Source organism: Mesoplodon bidens (genome assembly GCF_964165515.1).
Source record: "Mesoplodon bidens genome assembly, chromosome: 18".
Classification (NCBI taxonomy): Eukaryota; Metazoa; Chordata; class Mammalia; order Artiodactyla; family Ziphiidae; genus Mesoplodon; species Mesoplodon bidens.
This window is the reverse complement of record NC_138175.1, coordinates 57,681,687-57,699,832: the sequence shown is the minus strand read 5'-3', so window position 1 is coordinate 57,699,832 and position 18,146 is coordinate 57,681,687. Positions and strand designations below refer to the sequence as shown.

At 60.2% G+C, this 18,146-nt stretch overlaps 2 protein-coding genes across 11 annotated transcripts in view; both read right to left on the bottom strand.

Moving 5' to 3' along the window:
• Nucleotides 1–342: 342 nt before the first annotated feature.
• Nucleotides 343–3,578, bottom strand: NAT14 (N-acetyltransferase 14 (putative)). 6 transcript variants are annotated; one of them, XM_081217932.1, is made up of 4 exons: nt 3,517–3,578; nt 3,114–3,168; nt 2,286–2,401; nt 343–1,542 (listed from the first exon to the last, which is right to left on the bottom strand). In XM_081217932.1, exons 3-4 carry the CDS (start codon nt 2,355–2,357, stop codon nt 994–996), a joined length of 621 nt encoding a protein of 206 aa, XP_081074058.1. In that variant the 5' UTR covers nt 2,358–2,401; nt 3,114–3,168; nt 3,517–3,578; the 3' UTR covers nt 343–993. The 6 variants fall into 6 exon arrangements, with proteins under 6 accessions (XP_081074058.1, XP_081074056.1, XP_081074054.1 ...); XM_081217930.1 differs by lacking the exon at nt 3,517–3,578 and adding an exon at nt 3,381–3,508; XM_081217928.1 differs by lacking the exons at nt 3,114–3,168; nt 3,517–3,578 and adding an exon at nt 3,381–3,485.
• Nucleotides 3,579–3,618: 40 nt separating this feature from the next.
• Nucleotides 3,619–18,146, bottom strand: part of ZNF628 (zinc finger protein 628) — a 28,367-nt gene continuing 13,839 nt past the window's right edge. The window contains exons 1-2 of one of the 5 annotated variants that reach the window (XM_081216955.1): nt 10,696–10,890; nt 3,619–7,072 (exon numbers count right to left, since the gene is read on the bottom strand). In XM_081216955.1, the coding sequence (XP_081073081.1) occupies nt 3,742–6,996 (3,255 nt within the window). In that variant the 5' untranslated portion in view covers nt 6,997–7,072; nt 10,696–10,890 and the 3' untranslated portion in view covers nt 3,619–3,741. Of the gene's footprint in view, nt 7,073–9,859; nt 10,383–10,695; nt 10,891–18,146 lie in introns of those variants that run through there. The other 4 variants (XM_081216957.1, XM_081216956.1, XM_081216958.1 and 1 more) reach the window with 4 other exon arrangements.

Sequence of the window (18,146 nt, the reverse complement as noted above, 5' to 3'; positions counted from 1 at the left end):
AAGCCCCCAACCTCCTGTCTGAGGGAGCTGTGGTTGAACTTGCGTGTCTCCCAAGGAAATTGGGGTCAGGGGTTGGGGGACCAAGGGTCAAGGCTTGGGTGGGGGAGGGCGACTACACACACACACACACTCACTCTCTCTCTCTCTCTGCACTAAGCAGCTGTGAGGCGGAAAAACTTCGGTAATGGGGAGCCTGAGTCAGAGGGCTGGCAGGGAGCAGGGCTGCCTTGAGCTCACTGCCTCCCCTGCCCCCAGTCCGGCACCCCCGCTGCCAATAATTAATGTCAGCCTCGGGGAAGGACGAGCCAGACAGAAGGGGGGCTTCGGAGACAGACTGGAAAAGGCATCAGAGAGAGGGAGACAGGCGCACAGCAGTTTCAGGCTTTATTAACAAACGGGTGTTAAAAACCAGATGGGTCTGTCTGCTCCTCTGGGCTCTCACCTTCCCGGGGAGGGGCTGGCCGGGAGGGCAGCACTGTGCCCACCACCCCCCTCCCTCCCCTGGGGCTCTCGAGGCAGACGACCCTCCCCTGCAGAGGCGCCCCTCACCCTCTCTCTGCCTCTGCAGCCTCACCCACTCCAAGCACAGCATCAAGCCCCACCCCATTCCCTGGGGGCCTTGTCCCGGTTTGGGGTGCCCCTGCCTAAGTCCTAAGCCTGGTCGGGGTCGGGGGCAGGCTTGCTCGGCCTCCTCTCCTCCTGCCCCACGTCTCTCCCAGGCTCGTAGCACAAACAGCACAGGCTTGACAGACAGACAAATGGGGAGACTTCTCAGTGCAGACAGAATCTGAGGCAGGGGTTAGATGGGCCGACCTCTCTGAGAAGTTCAAACACTACAGACAGACGTCAGACTGCGGTGGGGTCTCTTGCCCTCTGCAAGCCTCAGTTTCTGGGCCCTGGGTGGGCTGGGGATTCACGGAAGGACGGTGTGAAAGTGTCTGCACACAGTAGGTCCTCACTAAGCGCTGGTTTTTCTCCCTCCAGGGTCTGGCGTCATAGTTCCTTGCTGAACTCCCTCACCAGTGTGTAGCCCATGCAGCCCCAGCTCCCCTCGGCCTGGTAGCCACAGCCCTCCAGCATCCCAGCCACGCCCCACGCTGCCACGGCCACCGGGACCACTAGCCGGGCCCGGGGCTCCCCCATGCCGCCCGCCCAGGCTCGAGCCCGGGATTCGGCAAAGGCCAGCAGCCGCCTGCCCACGCCTCGGCGGCGGTGCCAGCGAGACACAGAGAGGCGGGTGACCCGGGCCCCGTCTCCAGCGCTGGAGCCTGGGGCCAGGGCCAGGACCCCGCACACGTCCCCTGAGCCCCGCACTGCCACCCAGGGCCCCCCCAACCCGCCCGGCGGGGGCAGCGAGCCCCACCGGGCCCGCAGGCCCAGCTTCATAGCTGCCACGGCCAGGAACACGGGCAGGAGGAGGGCCAGGGCGAAAGAGGCCAGGACGAAGCGCAGGCCGCTGCTGGCTGCCGCCAGGAGGAGCAGGGCCGGTGGCCGCGTCAGGGCGTGGAGGGCCACGCGATTCTCTGTGTCCTTCACGCCAGCCTGCAGGCAGGAGGAGCAGTCAGAGTGGGGGAGCTCCCGTGGGCAGCAGGAACGGGGCGGGGAGGAGGCAGGCCCTGCCCGGGAGGGATCCGGGGCCGGGGTTGCCGGAGGAGAAAGGAAGGCAGTGAGCTGAGGCCTGTGGCGGAGGGTCCAGGACCACACGGCTGGCACACTGGGCTCTGGATGAGTGAGCTGGTGAATTAGGAAGTGTGAGGGCTCCCACTTCAGTGGAGAGGCAGGCACCAGGCACCAGGGAAGGCTGGATGGAGGAGCTGACCCAAGCAAGAGAGAAAGCTGGAGGGGCGCCTGGGGGGTCCTCTAGTGCCAGGCTGAGGCCCAAGGGCTCTACTTTGAAAAGCAGGAGGCTGGGGCGTAGGGAAGACTGGAAGTGGGGAGGATAGGGAAGGAGTTGGTGTGTGGTCAGCTCCACAGCCCTACAGAGGTGAAAAACCTTTTTGATCCCCAGGGTAGGGAGAAAGAACTAGAGAGAGGAGGGTCCAAGGGCCTTCTTAGGAGCAGCAAAAGACTGCTCGCCGGGGGGTCACGGCTGGCTCAGGAAGGTGACTGAAGCCACTCAAAATGCCGCCCCTGCCCCCTCCCAGGCTCCGTGGTGTGTCCCCGCCCCACCCCCAGGCTCACTGGTGTCCCCGTCCCCTCCCAAGTTCACTGGTGTCCCGGCCCCCCCTCACTGGTGCCCTCCACCCCACCCTCCCAGGCTCACTGACGCCCCTGCCCGCTCTCACCTTCAGCATCTCCAGCACTAAGGGTTTCTCATCTTCCCTCATCTCCCGCACCGACAGGTGGCTGGGGGCCATGGCAGCCCCCAGGCTCCCGCGCCCCCAAGGGAGCAGGCGTGCACCTGGCGAAAACAAGCCGGTCAGCGTCAGGAGGGCACCTCTCGGCCCCAGAGCTGCGGATCAAGCAACAGTATGTCCCAGGTCAGGTCCCAAGAGAGGTCCGAGACAGGACAGGCTTCCCCGTCAACCCATCGACCTTTCTAAAGTCTCTCGGGGTGCCCCCCCCGGCCCCCAGTGGTGTCCAGCGATCTACGCCTAAATGCCCGGTGCACGCCGACACCTGCCAACACCGGGCTCCCTTCCAGGTTCCGGGGCGTCCGGGGCGGCCCTGGGGGTGAGCGAAACTACCCCCAAAGGCAGGGAATGGACCGCGCTCCCCACCCCCCAGTGCCCAGAGCCTCTCTGCCCCAATCGCCCCCAAACGGCGTCTGTCGCAGGAACAAGGACTTGCAAGCACCTCCGTGGGTCGCTTCGCTTTTGACAAAGTGCGGGGGGAGCAGGGTTGAGAAGGGGGTCGTCGGCGGAAGTGACGTCAGACTAGCGCACTGGGGGGCGGGGCGGTGCCTGCTCTCGGCCTTAGCAACTGTTGCCAACCTTCTGGCAGGGGGTGGGGGGAGAGTCTGGGCGTGGGGTGGGAACGGACTAGGGCGGGGAGCGGCAACCCTGCAAGGGGAGGAGCAACAGAGAAAGGGGGCCTGTAGGACGCTGGCGGGGGAAGGGGCTGAGGATGGGAGCGGGGGACGCGGCGGGGTGGGGGCGGGGAGCGGTACTTACCGGGCGCGCGCTGAACGCACGCTTGCTTCCCGACGTCCCCTGGTTCCTAAGCAACCTGAGTGCAGGGGGTGGGGGGGGGCGGCGAACTCAGTGGGTCTATTCCCTTTGGTTCCAGGGCCTTCGCGGGAGGGGCCGCGTCAGCATCTTGAGCCCACTGGCTCCCAAACTGCCCCACCCCAAACCAACCCACCCCGGCTCTCAGTGACATTCGGAATGGGCATTCCCACCCACCCATTTTTCCGTGAGAAGAGGGGTGGGGTGACTTACAGAGGACAAGTGGCAGAACCAGGATTCTAGATTCCAACGCCTCCCCCATATAGTGACCGTTGCATCCCTTTTTTTTAAAGGATAAACAGAGCCCACATAGGAGAAGTGGCTGGCCCCAAGACGCAAAGCAAGTCACCTGCGAACCAGGAAGCAAGAGATGAGACTCCAAGTTCCCAAGTGGTGGCTATGGCCATGACAGTGACCTCCCAAACCACAAATAAAACAAAAGCACAGGAGAGGAGATTCTGGTCTTTATTAGCAAGCCCAGCCTGCAGTTCCCCTCCCCTCAGCTCAGCCCAGCCCAGGCGGACAGTGAGTCTGGGTCTCTGTGTGGGGCGGGAAGGGGTACCAGTGGTTCTACTCAAAACGTGTGCACCAGCTGGACTGCGGGCAGAGTCTGGACAAACTGGATGGAGGGTAGGCCCTGTGGGGTCATGCCCCCAGGTGCAGCTCCTGCAGGGACCACTTGTACCATCTGGGAGGCAGGAGCCGCAGGGACGCCCGCGGGAGCAGCGCCTGGGCCAGGTGGTGGTGGGGCCAGCAGCTGCAGCGCAGCGGCGCCTCCCCCAACGCTGCCATTCTCCAGCAGCTCGGTGGCCGGGGCACTGCGGATAATGAGCAGTTTCTGTCCCGGCGGGCCAGGGGTTGGCGGCTCAGCCAGCCCCGAGGGTAAGGTCTCTACCTCCTGCACACACAGCTGGGTCTGCTCCCCATCAGCCCCGCTCAGCACCAGGACACTCTGCAGCCCCTCCTCGGTCTGCAGCGTCTCAAAGAGCACATCCTGGACCACACCAGTGCTGGCCTCACCGTCACCGGGCTCCCCCGGGCCGGGGTCCGCCAGCAACTCCTCCGCTGCCCCACTCTGAACCACCAGCAGATTAGGCGCCTCAGTGGTTCCCCCACTGGGATTGGACAGCTGACCCGTTACAGGCTGGAGCTGGACCGTGGTCACCTCCTGGGTCGGCTGGAGCTGGACCGTGGTTACCTCCGGGGCCGGCTGGAGCTGGACCGTGGTCAGTTCCGGGGCTGGCCGAAGGGGTTGGAGCTGGACCCCGCTCACTTCCTGCGGCCCTGCCTCCCCAGCCCCCACACTCTGCAGAACTATGAGGCTCTGTGCCCCCGCGCTGGCCCCGGTGTTGCTCCCTCCCTGCACCCCTAGCCCCCCAGGACCTGGCAGCCAGACTACTCCAGCCCCCTGCCCAGCTTTCCCCACTGCCCGTGGGCCCTGCCTTGCACCGCTGCCCCCACCACCAGTACTGGAGGAGGGCAGCAAGATGAGCTTGGGGGGGGCGGGGGGAGGCGGGGGTGTGGGGGGCTGGACGCTGCTGGGGATCAGCTGGAGGCCCTGAGCAGTTTGCACCAGGAGAAACGTCTGGGAGTTGGGGGCTGCTGGGCCGGGGGGCGGGGCCTGGGCCGTGACTCCTGCCACCTCTAGGGAGAGCGTGGCCTGGAGGTGGGGCAGGACGTGGACATCTTGGGTGGCGGACGGGGCTGGGGCGGCAGCCAGTGGGGCAGGGGGCTGGGGGCCGGCGCCGGGGTTTGCGGGGCCAGAAGCGGCGTTGGCCGGGGCATGCGTCCTCAGGTGCCGCTGCAGGTAGGCGGCCATGACAAAGCTGCGGCCGCAGATGGGGCAGGCGAAGGGTCGCTCGGCCGAGTGGGTGCGCTGGTGCAGCAGCAGGTTGGACGAGTGTGTGAAGGTCTTGGGGCAGAGCGGGCAGCGGAAGGGCCGCTCGCCCGTGTGCACGCGCTGGTGCTGCCGCAGGTTGGAGGTCTGGGCGAAACTCTTGCCGCACACGCCGCAGGAGTGGGGCCGCTCGCCCGTGTGCACGTGCCGGTGGCGCCGCAGGCACGACGTGTTGCGGAAGGCTTTGCCGCACTCCCCGCAAGCGTAGGGCCGCTCGCCCGAGTGCAGCCGCAGGTGGTACTGGTAGTGCGACGACCACTTGAAGGTAAGGCCGCACTGGCCGCAGGTGAAGGCCCGTAGGCCGGTGTGCACGCGCTGGTGGATGGCCAGCAGCGACGAGCGCTTGAAGGCCTTGCCACACTCGCCACACTGGTAGGGCCGCTCGCCCGTGTGGTCCCGCAGGTGGTAGCGCAGCCCCGATGAGCCCTTGAAGGCCTTGCCGCACTCGCCGCATTTGTAGGGTCGCTCTGCGGAAGCCGGGGCGGGCGCGGGAGCGGGCGGGGCGGGGACGGGGGCAAGCGGCTCCTGGGGACAGGTGACTTCGGCAGCCTCCGCCTGGGGGGGCGGGCGCCCGGCCGCCGCCTCCTCCACGTGGCACTGCTGGTGCGCCAGGAGGCTGGCCAGCTGCGGGAAGGCGCCGTCACAGCTGCCGCAGCGGAACGCCTGCCCGCCGGCCGCCCCGTGGCTGTGCTGGTGGCGGGAGAGGCCGGCCACCGTCCGGAAGGACTTCCCGCAGGGGAGGCAGGCGAAGCCAGGGGCAGCGGCGGCGGGAGGGGGCTGCGGCAGGGGGGACGGCGGGGACAGTGACGGCGGCGGGGGAGGGTCGGCCTTCCGCGGCTCCGAGGGCGCGTCCGCGGGCGGGGGCGGCGCCTCCGGCCCAGGGCAGGGCTGGTGCTCCAAGAGCAGCTCCTCGCTGCCGAAGCCCAGCTCGCAGCCGTCGCAGCGGTACACCAGCTCCACCGTGGTCTCGGCCGCGGCCAGAAAGAGCTCGGGCACCACGGGCGGGGGCGCGGGCGGCGGGGGCGCCGGCGGGCTGGGGGGTTGGAGGGGCCGCTGTAGGTAGGCCTCCGAGACCAAGACCTTGCCGCCGGGCTCCCGCGGCGGAGGGACGGGGGCGGCGCCCGCGGCGGGGGCGGCGGCGCTGCCGTGGGTGCGCTGGTGCAGCAGCAGGTTGGACGAGTGCGTGAAGGTCTTGGGGCAGAGCGGGCAGCGGAAGGGCCGCTCGCCCGTGTGCACGCGCTGGTGCTGCCGCAGGTTGGTGCTCTGCGTGAAGCTCTTGCCGCACACGCCGCAGGTGTAGGGCCGCTCGCCCGTGTGCACGTGCCGGTGGCGCCGCAGGCTGGACGAGTTCTTGAACGCCTTGGGGCAGTCCGGGCAGGGGTAGGGCCGCTCGCCCGTGTGCTGGCGCAGGTGGTACTGGTAGTGGGATGACCACTTGAAGGCCAGGCCGCACTGGCCGCAGGTGAAGGCCCGCAGGCCAGTGTGCACACTGCGGTGGATCTGCAACAGCGACGAGCGCTTGAAGGCCTTGGGGCAGTCGGGGCACTGGTAGGGCCGCTCGCCCGTGTGGCCCCGCTGGTGGTAAAGCAAGGCCGAGGAGCCCTTGAAGGCTTTGGGGCAGTCGGGGCACTTGTAGGGACGCTCGCCCGTGTGCGTGCGCTGGTGGTGCAGGAGCCGGGACGACCAGCGGAAGGACTTGCCGCACTCCCCACACTCATACTGGGCCGTGGGGGCAGGAGCCGCGGGGCCTGGCTTTTCCCCGGCCCCCTCTGCGGTAGAGGCCGGCGCCATGTCAGCGTGGGAGCCGACCATCACACCTGAGGAGGGATTCCGGGTCAGGCGAGGGCGGGTGGTCCCCCCACCTCCGCCCACACACCAGGTTATCTCAACCCCAAACCCATGGGCTGGCCCTGTAAGAGGCATGGGACACATCCTTTAGGATTACGGCTTCCTATAGTCCAGGTCAGCACTGGCCAGAGAGGCTGCCCACGATGGAAGGCTTTGGGTGCTAAAAGGGAAACTTATGTCAAATTGGGAGGAGCTGGTTACTGCCCCCACCTGCCGGCCATCTCCTCCGGGAGGCTGGACCACTGGATGTGGCCTTTATGAGGCCAGGTACTGCCTTTCCGGCTATGCTCATTCCCTCTAAAGACAGGCAGTGTCTTTGAAGAAGGCTGGGGTCTCTAGCACCGCTCTTTGGATCCTCTGGTCCCTCTAAAGACCTCATCCGCATCCTGCCTCAATACCCGCTTCCACTGCCATCCCCCAAACCTTTCACTACAGACAAAGCCTCTGTGAGCATCCGCTCTCCACCGCCACCCATCCTGCTCCACCACTCCCTCTGGGTACCCTAACCCAGAACCCCTCGGCTCCACCATATCTACCACCCACTGACCCTGTGGGCTCTGCGTCCGCCACCCCCTCATCCACACCCTCACTGCCCCCCTTATCCAGCACAGATGCTGCTGGTGACTGGAAACTGCCTGGCCTCAGCTTCCTTTTGCATTCATGCCCAAGGATCTCAAAGCTCCCTCCCCGACACCCTGCACTGCTCATGCTGCATTTCTCTGGTCCGTTCACCTACCCCACCAGGTGATACTTGCCATGTTTCTTTTCCCCTCAAATCTCTCTCCTATCCCCTCTTGCTCTTAGCAGGTGACCCTGCCACTGATCTTGTCGCTGAGAAAATAAAAGCAACCAGAAGAGAACATTCCCATCTTCCAACAACTACACTGGTGGTTCTCAATGGGGCAATGGACGCTCCCTCGACCACCACCACCACCACCACGCCCTCCACCCCAGCAGACATGTGGCAATGCCTGGAGACTGTTCTGGTTATCTGGCTGTCGACTGGAGGAGCAGGTGCCACTGGCATCTAGTGGGCAGAGGCCAGGGATGCTGCTCAATGTCCTACGATGCACACTACAGCACCACCCCCAACCCCCAAACAGCAAAGAACAATGAGTTCAAAATGCCAGTGGTGCTGAGGTTGAGAAACCCTGCACTGTCCCTTCCCACCTGCCTACTTCTGGGCCTAAAGTCTCTGACTTCCCACCTACGGCGATTCTCCGTTCCCACCTACAGCGATTCTCCGCATCTCCTGGACCGTTCCCATCTGTGTACCCACAAGCCAGGTCTCCCATCTTTAAAACTTAAAAAAAAAATTTTTTTTTGGCTGTGTTGGGTCTTCATTGCTGCACGTGCGCTTTCTCTAGTTGTGGAGAGCAGGGGCTACTCTTCGTTGCAGTGCGCGGGCCTCTCATTGCGGTGCCTTCTCTTGTTGTGGAGCACTAGCTCTAGGCGTGTGGGCTTCAGTAGTTGTGGCACGTGGGCTCAGTAGTTGTGGCTCGCAGGCCCCAGAGCACAGGCTCAGTAGTTGTGGTACCCGGGCTTAGCTGCTGCACGGCATGTGGGATCTTCCTGGAGCAGGGCTCGAACCCGTGTCCCCTGCATTGGCAGGCGGATTCTTAACCACTGCGCCACCAGGGAAGCCCTCCCATCTTTAAAAAAACAAAAAACCCTTCACCCCACTTCCTCCTCCAGCTATGGCCTCATTTCCCTCTGTCTCCTTGCAGCAAAGCAACTTAAAAGTACCATCAATACATGCTCTTTCCCATCTCAAACCCTGTCAATCAGATCCCCCCCCGCCCCCTCCACTCATGGCCTCCTAGTTGCTGAATCCAGTGGTCTCTGCTCAGTGTTCAATGGACGCCTTATTCTCTCTCTCCTTAAACCAGTCTCCTTGGCTTCTGGGATACCGCGCTCCTCACCTGCCACCCTTCTCAGTTTCGGATGCGAGTCTTACTTGTGAATGTAGGAGAGCCCAGGGCTCTGTCAACCCTCCTATTCTGTATCCACACTCTCCCTAGAAGCCCTCACCCACTCCTGGGACTTCATAATCTATAAATTGGACAATTCCAAAATTGATCTCCACTTGATACCTGTCCTTTGAAACCTACACCCCTGCTAGACTATGCCATTTGGATGCCTCATAGACACCTCAAACTTAACATGCCCAAAACCTAATTCCAGTTTTTGCTCCTGCTCTCTCCCCTCTCTGTCCCCCGCAAATATCTCTTTCACTCCCAGTCTGCTCCATTTCCAAAAACACCTTTATTTTTGCTCAGGCCAAAAGTCCCAGGGCATCCTCACCTCCTCTTTTTCGCTCACTCTCTATGACCAGTCCATCAGCTGATTCCCCTATTCCAACAGGAGCATCCTTGGAATCTGGCCACTTCCCACCAAGTCCTCCATTACCACCTTTTTCTAGGGCACCAACATCTCCCTCCTGGGCAACTGCAACAGCCTTCTGACAGCTCTCCTAGTTTCCACCCTTACTCTTCCTACCCCCAGTCTGTTCCCAACACAGAGGCTGAATGGAAACTGCCAACACAGACAGACCATTTCGTTCCTCTGTGCTAAAGCCTTCCACTGCTCCCATCTGAGAGCAGAAAACGAATTCCTTACAAGAACCTACAGACTTCCCACGGCCTATGGCTTCCTTCCCTCCCTGACTGTCCTGCTAGCCTCTCCAACCCTCAGAGCACTCTGGTCACAGGGCCGGGTCAGGCATGCCCACTCCCACCTGGGGCCCCACACAGGCCCCTGCCTAGTACCCCCTTCCCTCCAATATCCAGTAAGCTCCCTCCCTCACCTTCAAGTCTTTGCTGAAATGTCATCTTGGGGAATTATTCCCTGACCACCCTACCTAACTGCAACCCCTCCCAGCATGCCGCATTCTCTTTCCCTGACTTATTTTTTTTTTCTCCATAGGGCTTATCACCTTCTAACCTACTTTATAATCAGAGTTTCCCACCATCAGCACTGTTGAGGTTGGAGCTGGACAGGGGGCTGTTTCCTGCATTGCAAGTTGGTTAGCAGTATCCCCGGCCTCGGTCCACTAGATGCTAGTGGCATCTTGTTCACTGTTGCATCCCAGCCACCTAAAATAATATCTGGCACAGAGTGAGTACTCAGTGAACATATCTTGAATGAAAGAAAGCTGGGCATCCCTTTGCACAAGCCATAAAGATTCCCTTTAAAAAGATGAGCGTCCCCTTTAAAATGTAAGCAAGTCCTTTTAAGAGGCTATCCCAGGAAGCTGCACGTGTCTTTCAGAAGGCCGGCATGCCTTAAACAGGAGACATCCGTGCTCTGAAAGAGCCGGGACCCATCTTATCTGGTGAAGAGCACCCTCTTCAAAAGGCCGGGCCACACCCTTCCATCGGGCCCGACTTCCCCTTTAAGAGGATCTTGCTCCTGCACAACCATCTCCACCTTTTCTGAGCTAAACTAGGGACTGCTTTGAAGCCACTAGGATTCAGAAGCTTTTCTTTCAGTATCTGGGACACTGTCACCGGCCTTTAAAGAGAGAATTTATTCTCGGGGGGGGGGGGTGGGAGGCGGGGGGTGATGGAAGCGGGAAGCTCTTTATAAACTGCACAACCTGCCCCGCCCCTTTAAAAAGCAGCCCCTTGCCCTTTAAGGGGTCTGAGCCGGCCCGGCGGACAAAAGTCGGAGGTGAAGTAGCGCCCTTCCCTTTAAGGCATCCCTTCCGGTTTCACGTTCGCCGTTTCCCCAGCGTCTCCGCCCTCCGGTCCCTCCCCCACCCCCGCCCCTCCGGTCTCTCACCTGCGGCCCCGACCGGGGAATGAGCTGGGGAGACCCAGGGCCTTCCCGCGGGGATCGATGGGAAGGCGGGGCCCCTGCAGCGGCGGTGTAGGAGTGGGGGCCGGGGAGGGGGCGGGGGCACGCTCCCTCCCAACGGCCCCCGGCGCGAGGCACCCAACCTTTATCGGCGGCCTCTCGCGCACACAAACCCCGACGTCGCCGTCAGTGCGTCAGGACGCCACGTGCGCAGAGGCCCCGCCTCCGTACCCCCCATTGGCCGCCGGCTGTGGCAGCCCTTCCTGGCGCAGGCGGCACGAGGCATCTTGGGAGTTGTAGTACTCTAGGGACCCCGACCACTCGGTCCTTGCAGCGGTCGTGGGGGTCGGCCCAAGGCCGGGGGAAGCTGGGTCGGGGCGCAGGGTCGCACGTTCCCCTTTATTAGCATCGACTCCCTCTCGTCTGTGATAGAATCCTCCCCCGCAGCGCGGTTCCCGAGCAGGCGTCGCCCACCAGGGATGTGGTCACTCCTGGCCTGGCCCCACGCCCAGGCCCTCGGGGCTCCCATTTTTTCCCCCGTTGGGGAAACTGAGGCCCGCAGTGCTTCCTGCCCCGCAAAGGTACCACGTGCTTGCGGTTCCCGGGCGTCTGTTGCATTCTCGCTAGTTCGGCTGTTGGGGAACCTGGGCCCTGCTATGCAGGGGGCTGCCCAGGGCACCAGGGACCCCTGCCTCTTTCGCAGCCTGGGGGCTTACGGGAAAACGGGGCTGTCCTGAATCCCCTCTCCCTCCTTCCCATGTTCAACTCTCACCAGCCTCGGCCTCTAAGTCAAACTGACTTTTCTGCGGGTCATCCAACTAGTTTCTCAACCATGGCACTGGTGACATTTGGGCGGGTCTTTCTTTACTGTGGGGGCTGTCTTGTGCCTTGTAGGGTGGCTAGCAGCATAGTGGCCTAACCCTAACCCACTAGAGGCCAACAGCCCTCCTCGCCACCCGGCTCCCCTCCACCACACATTATGACAGACGTCTCCAGACCTGGCTGCAGGTCCCCTGGTTGAGAACCACTGTTCCAAGACAATCCTCTTCAGCCTGACGGCTACCCTTACCGCGTCCCTTCTCAACTACCGGAAAGCCCCTATGCTAGGTGGGGTCCCATTACATGCTCAGCGGCACTCATCTCTGTTCTAGGACAGACGGATGGGGTCTGACTTTGCCACCCAGGCGTCCCCAACAACCAACAAGGGGCTTAATCAGAAGCAGACGGCACTCTGTTGAATGAGTGAATTTTTACAGCCTCCCATACAGTTTCCCAAAGCCCCCAGGCAGGCTGGGACTCAGGCGTGATCTGAGCTGATGGACCTGTCCCTGCCCGGCAGGGTCTTTATGAAATCTCCAGTGAATTCATGCATATAAAACCCTTGGCTTCCAGCTCAGCCCAAACGTTCCTCTCACTTCAGCCTTCACCTCCCCTGCCAGAAACGAAGCTGCCAGAGGCACTGGGGGCGGCGGGGCAGGGGTGGGGTGGGGGAGGGACACCTGAGGAGAATTCTGAGCTGTTAAGGAGTAAAGAGGGGAAAGCTAGGAAGAGGAGAGACCTGCAGGCCCTGCCCCCTGGGGTCTGTATCCAAGGCTCCTCAACACATCAGGCTCTGGCTGCTAACAGAGGCTTGGGGATGGAGGGAGGATCCCCTATGAGCAACTGGCTCCCACTCTCGGGGCCTGGTGCCTCTTTGGGGAGGAAAAAAAAAAAAAAGTCGTGCAGATTTGACAGGCTTATTTTCAAGACAGCAGTAACAGCCCTGTGGGGTGAGTGATGGGATGCTAACATCGGGTCTGGCTCTCCGGGGACATGGACGGGAAGAGGGGTTGTCCCCCCATCCATCCCTGAGCTGGACCTCTCATGGAGCCTTGTATGTGGAGTCCTCTGCAGCTGACACAGATATCATAGAAAGTTATCAGAGGCACCCAGTCCAGATTCTGTAGTGTCCAGACTCTCAGTCCTTACCCAGGACCCTCCCCAGATCTTGCCCTAGAAGCTGGGACATAGCAACGGGGGCTTGGGAGGGGGCAACAAAAGTTCGGTCCCAGTGAGTTTACAAAATCTACAGGGGGTAAAGGGTGGCAATAAACAAGACATAATAAATAGCACTTATCCCATGCTATGTGCCACTAAGCGTCTCAGAGAAAAAATACAGCAGGAGAGATGGGCGTGGGGGCATGTCCAGGGCTGGGGCAGTGGGTGAAGGCTTGATGTGGGACTAAGCAAACGTCTGGACATACGCCTGTCCAGTCCCCAGGCATCCTTTTTTTTTTTTTTTTTTTTGGCCGCACCACGCAGCACGCGGGTTCTTAGTTCCCTGATTGGGGATCAAACACCAGGGATTGAACCCACGCCCCCAGCAGTGGAAGCGCAGAGTCTTAACCACTGGACTGGCAGGGAAGTCCCCCCAGACATTCTTATTTCTGGCCAACAACACCCCGCCCCAGGTACTTTTCGCAACCCCTCCCACTAGATCAGGCATCCCATCCAGCCCCAGTCCCTCTGAGCCCCCTGCCTTGCCAGCCAGGTGAACCATTCTTCCCATGGGGGACAGGGATGGGAGTGGGGACTGCAGTCTTTGAAAGTGGCCAAGACTACCTACCGAACACTTCCCTGGGCCCAAGGTTGTCACTCACGTCCCACAAGCCCTGTGTGCACGGGGGGGTGTCTCTGCATTTAACCCCATCCCAGCCAAAAGGATTGGCAAGGTCTGCACCCCCACCCCAAGGAAGTAGTCGAAGGAGAGGAGAACCCTGGTAGGAACTGGGGAGCCTGGCCCTTCCCTCTTCCCAACTCTCCCTCACCCATCCCTACCAGCCACACTCCAGGTAGTGGGGGACGTGTGCCAGGCTTCTGGGGCAGTCCAGCTCCAAGGTGGCTCATCCAGGACCAGAGTCCGGGCCCTGCCCACTTTGATTACAGAGCGTGGAAGGGGCTGAGGTCCCACTCACCGTGCCCCCACCAGTGCTCCCGGACTCCAGACACCTGAGCCCTTCGGCCAGCCTCCCTTCCCTCTGGAAGTGGGGGGTGTCCTGCTGTGTGGACATTCAATTCTGGTTTTGGCCACTCAGTCCAACACCTTGGTGACAGCACAGCCTGCACTCACTGGAGAAGATAGGATTGGGGTTGGGGACACCTCTCCCTGGAGCAGCCCTCACCCAACTCCCCAGAGGAGGTGTCTGGGGCAAAGACAGGACTCCCAAGGCCAGAGACTAAAAACAAAATATCCTACAGATGTAGAGAACAAACGTATGGATACCAAGGGGGAAGGTGTGGTGTGGTGGTGGGATGAACTGGGAGATTGGGACTGACATATACACAGTACTATGTATAAAATAGAGAACTAATGAGAACCTACTGTAGAGCACAGGGAACTCTACTCAGTGCTCTGTGGTGACCTAAATGGGAAGGAAATCCAGAAAACGGGATATATGTATACGTATGGCTGATACACTTTGCTGTACAGCAGCAACTGACACAGCAGTGTAAAGCAACTATACTCCAATAAAAAAAATAATAAAATAAAATATCCTTTTTCACATAAGTGGAGTAAAAAGAGCAGAGATACACTTTAAGTGGGGGGGAGGGTAGGGGGCAGGCAAGAGAAGTCCCCAAGTCACAGCTGTCAGCTGTCCCAGGAAGAAGGAACCAAGGGGCCAGCCTGTGCCTCCCACAGACTGAGGATGCTCCTTTCCAGCATCTCTAGGGGCTCTCATGGGGTGCCCCAGCCTGCCCTGCCCTGCCAGGCCTCTCCGCATGGAAGGGGCATCCTCCTCAGTTCACTGGGGTTGGCAGGGCAGTAAATAAAGGCTCTCTGAAGGTTCTTGGCCAGGCACAGAGCTGGAAGTAATTCCTGCAACCAGGAAGGGACTTAACTGGGAGTGTCTCCAGCCCCAGGGTCCAGCTCCATCCAAGGCGTATCTAGCAGGTCTCACGTGTCAGAAGCCCATGGAGGCTGCCCAGGGCATGGGAGCCAGAGGAGACCCCTCACCCAGCCTGGGGGGAAACTAGGGCAGACTCCCTGGAGGAGGACAGTTCACAGGGTCCCATCTGTGTGGGGAAAACAGACCCCTCTGTTTGTTTTTTGTTTTTTTGGCTGCGTGGCAGGCGGGATCTTAATTCCCCAACCAGGAATGAAACCCAGGCCCTCAGCAGTGAAAGCGTGGAGTCCTAACCACTGGACCACCAGGGAATTTCCTAGATGTCTTTCTATATGTAATATATATAATCTCTCTAGATAGACAGATAGATAAATAGATAGATAGATAAAGATAGAGCCTATTGGTTCTGTTTCTCTGGAGAACCCTGACTAATACAAGAAGATTTTCCTGGGTGGGCCTGATATAATCAGGTGAGATCTTTAAAACTGGGTCTAGAGGTCAGAGCAGTGGAATATCAGTGATTCTCCTGCTGGCCTTGAAGACACCAGCCTCCAAGGGTTCTACAGATGCAAGGAAATGAATTCTGCCATGCGAGCTTGGAAGAGGACCCTGACCTCAGCCTGCACCTTGATTGCAGCCTTGTGAAACCCTGAGCTAAGGACCCAGCTCAACTGTGGTGCCTGGACTCCTGACTCACGGGGACTGTGAAAAAATTAATGCATGTTGTTTTACACCACTGTGTTTGTGGTAATTTGTTATGCAGCACAGATAACAAATATACTTCTTGTGTTGGTTTGCTCGGGCTGCCATAACAAAGTGCCACAGGCTGGGTAGCCTAAACAACAGAAAGTTATTTTCTCACTATTCTGGAGGCTGGAAGTCTAAGATCAAGATGTCAGCAGGGTTGGTTTCTCCTGAGGCCTCTCTCCTCGGCTTGCAGACGGCCACCTTCTCCCTGTGTCCTCACATGGTCTCCCCTCTGCACCTGTCTGTGTCCAAATTTCCTCTTCTTTTAGGGGCACTAGTCATATAGGAGTAGGGCCCACTCTACTGACCTCATTTTAATTTAATTACCTCTTTAAAGACCTTATCTGTGAATACAGTCACATTCTGAGGTATGGTGGTTAGGACTTCAACACATGAGTTTGGGAAGACACGATTCAGCCCATCGCTCTTCTCAGAAGAAAAGATGTAAAACAAATACGACAGTGTTGGCCCCTCTGAGTTATGGGCTGGGGACACCAGGAACCTACCACCTGTACATTTTTACAACAAATTTTATGGGGAACAAAGACCCTCTTGGACCGGGTGAAGAGAGGCAGCATAGGAGCAGGGTGGAGGCAAGGAGGGACAAGCCTTGTTTGGGCTCCCAGCCTGGCCCTGTCACCTCAGTTTCCCCCTCCCCACACTGGAGAGGGATGTAGGGGCAGGGTCAGCGAGGCCTGCAAAGGAGGTTTGGGGCAGGGCCCTGAGCTCCGGGAACTACCTCTGTCCCAAACCCGCCATGGCTCCCAATCACTCTTGCCCTCATAACACAACTCCTGCCTAGTCTACAAAGCCCCGCGGGTCTGGCCCCCATCCACTTCTCTGACTTCACCTCCTCCCATCACTCTCCCTCTCTCACTCCCTTCAAGCTTGCTCCTGCCTCAGGGCCTTTGCACCTGCTGTGCCCTCTGCCTGGGAAGCTCCTGGCTGCTACCTCTTCCATTAAGGTTGCAAGACAATTATAACCTTCTCAAAGAGGGCCTCTCCAACTGAAGTAGCACCCCTGCCCCATCCGGCCTCCAACTTACTGTCCAGTCTCAGTATCCTCACAGCACATCCGGAACCATAATTTCTTGTTTACAGACGTCTCCCTCCCAGACTCCTACAGGGACAGACGGTGCTTGTCTTGCTCACCATTGCATCCGCAGCTTCTGCACACAGTAGGTGCTCCATAAATGCTTTTCTTAAAAAAAATTTATTCATTTGGCTGCACTGGGCCTTAGTTGCAGCACGCAAGATCTTCCTTGAGCGAGCAGGATCTTTCGTTGCGGCATGTAGGAGCTCTTATTTTTTTTTATTTTTTTTTTGCGGTACGCGGGCCTCTCACTGTTGAGGCCTTCGTTGCGGAGCACAGGCTCCGGACGCGCAGGCTCAGCGGCCATGGCTCACGGGCCTAGCCGCTCCGCGGCATGTGGGATCTTCCCGGACCGGGGCACGAACCCGTGTCCCCTGCATCGGCAGGCGGACTCTCAACCACTGCGCCACCAGGGAAGCCCTCTTATTTTTTTTTTTTTAGTTGCGGCATGCGGCATCTTTTAGTTGCGGCACACGGGCTCTAAGTTGCAGCATGTGGGATCTAGTTCCCTGACCAGGGATCTAACCCTGACCCCCTGCATTGGGAGCGCAGAGTTTTAACCGCTGGACCACCAGGGAAGTCCCCATAAATGTTTGTTGAATGATTACATGTGCCCCACCCACCCCCAATTCCAAGGGCCGGGATAGGAGAAAGGAGCCTGTGAATACCTTCTCATACCTGCAGGTGCAGGTCCTCAACAAACATCAGATGAAGCCAGCCCCCAGCTGTGAGCAACTCTTATCAAGATCGAAAAGAGGGGGAGAAGGGCTCAAAAAGTGGGGGCCACACCTTGAGGACACTCCAGCAGGGAGTCCCAGCGCCAGCCTGGGACGTTGGCGCCCCCTGGTGGAACATCCCCAGGCCAGACCTTGCCGGCCAGCCGGTGGCCCCCAGTGTACTCCAGGCTGGTCTGGCGGTGGGACAGAGCTGGCCAGCAGACGTTGCCCTTGGCTCCTGATGGCTTGGATGTGAGCCCACTCCTGGAGCTGGGTTAGCGAAGGTCATGTCCCAGCCATGCAGGGGTGGCCCCTGGCCTGTCCTGGGGCCTGAGCTCTGACCTCCAATCCTCCAGAGACCTGGGGGTCTACTCCCCTCCTAGCCTCTTGCCAAGGGACGCTGGGCCCTCCCCTCTGGGCCTGAGAGCAACAGGACAGGAAACCTTCCATGCCAACCCACAACACCACACGTATGTCCAGGACACACACACACGCACACGCACACGCACACACACACACACATGTCTGCCCAGACCAAGGCACAGAGGCAGTCAAAGTCTGAGAGACACTCAACAGGTGGTGAAAGGGACAGAGACGGTGAGAGAAGCCAGAAGCACACGAGTGGTGGGAGGCGTCATCAGAGACACAGTGAAGAGGAGAGGGGTACAGACAACCCAGCGAGGGGCAGGAGAGTCAGAGGGCAGAGGAGGAGACAGCAAGGGGGATGGAGAGACAACACCAGAGCTGGTGAGAGGCACAGACAGACGGAGAGTCACGGGGGCCGGGGGCGGAGCGCAGGGGGCCCGTCACGTCCCCACACCTGTGTCCACGCTGCCCTGTCCTCGGCTGTGGTGAGGCGCACGGGTGGTACTTGGCGTCCGGTCCACCCGCTGCTGCTGGCCTCACTGATTGCAGCTCACAATACACTCCCAAGGGACTGGACCTCTGGCTACCTCTGCCTGGTGGTCCCCACCCTGAGCCCTGCACCTGGCTGGG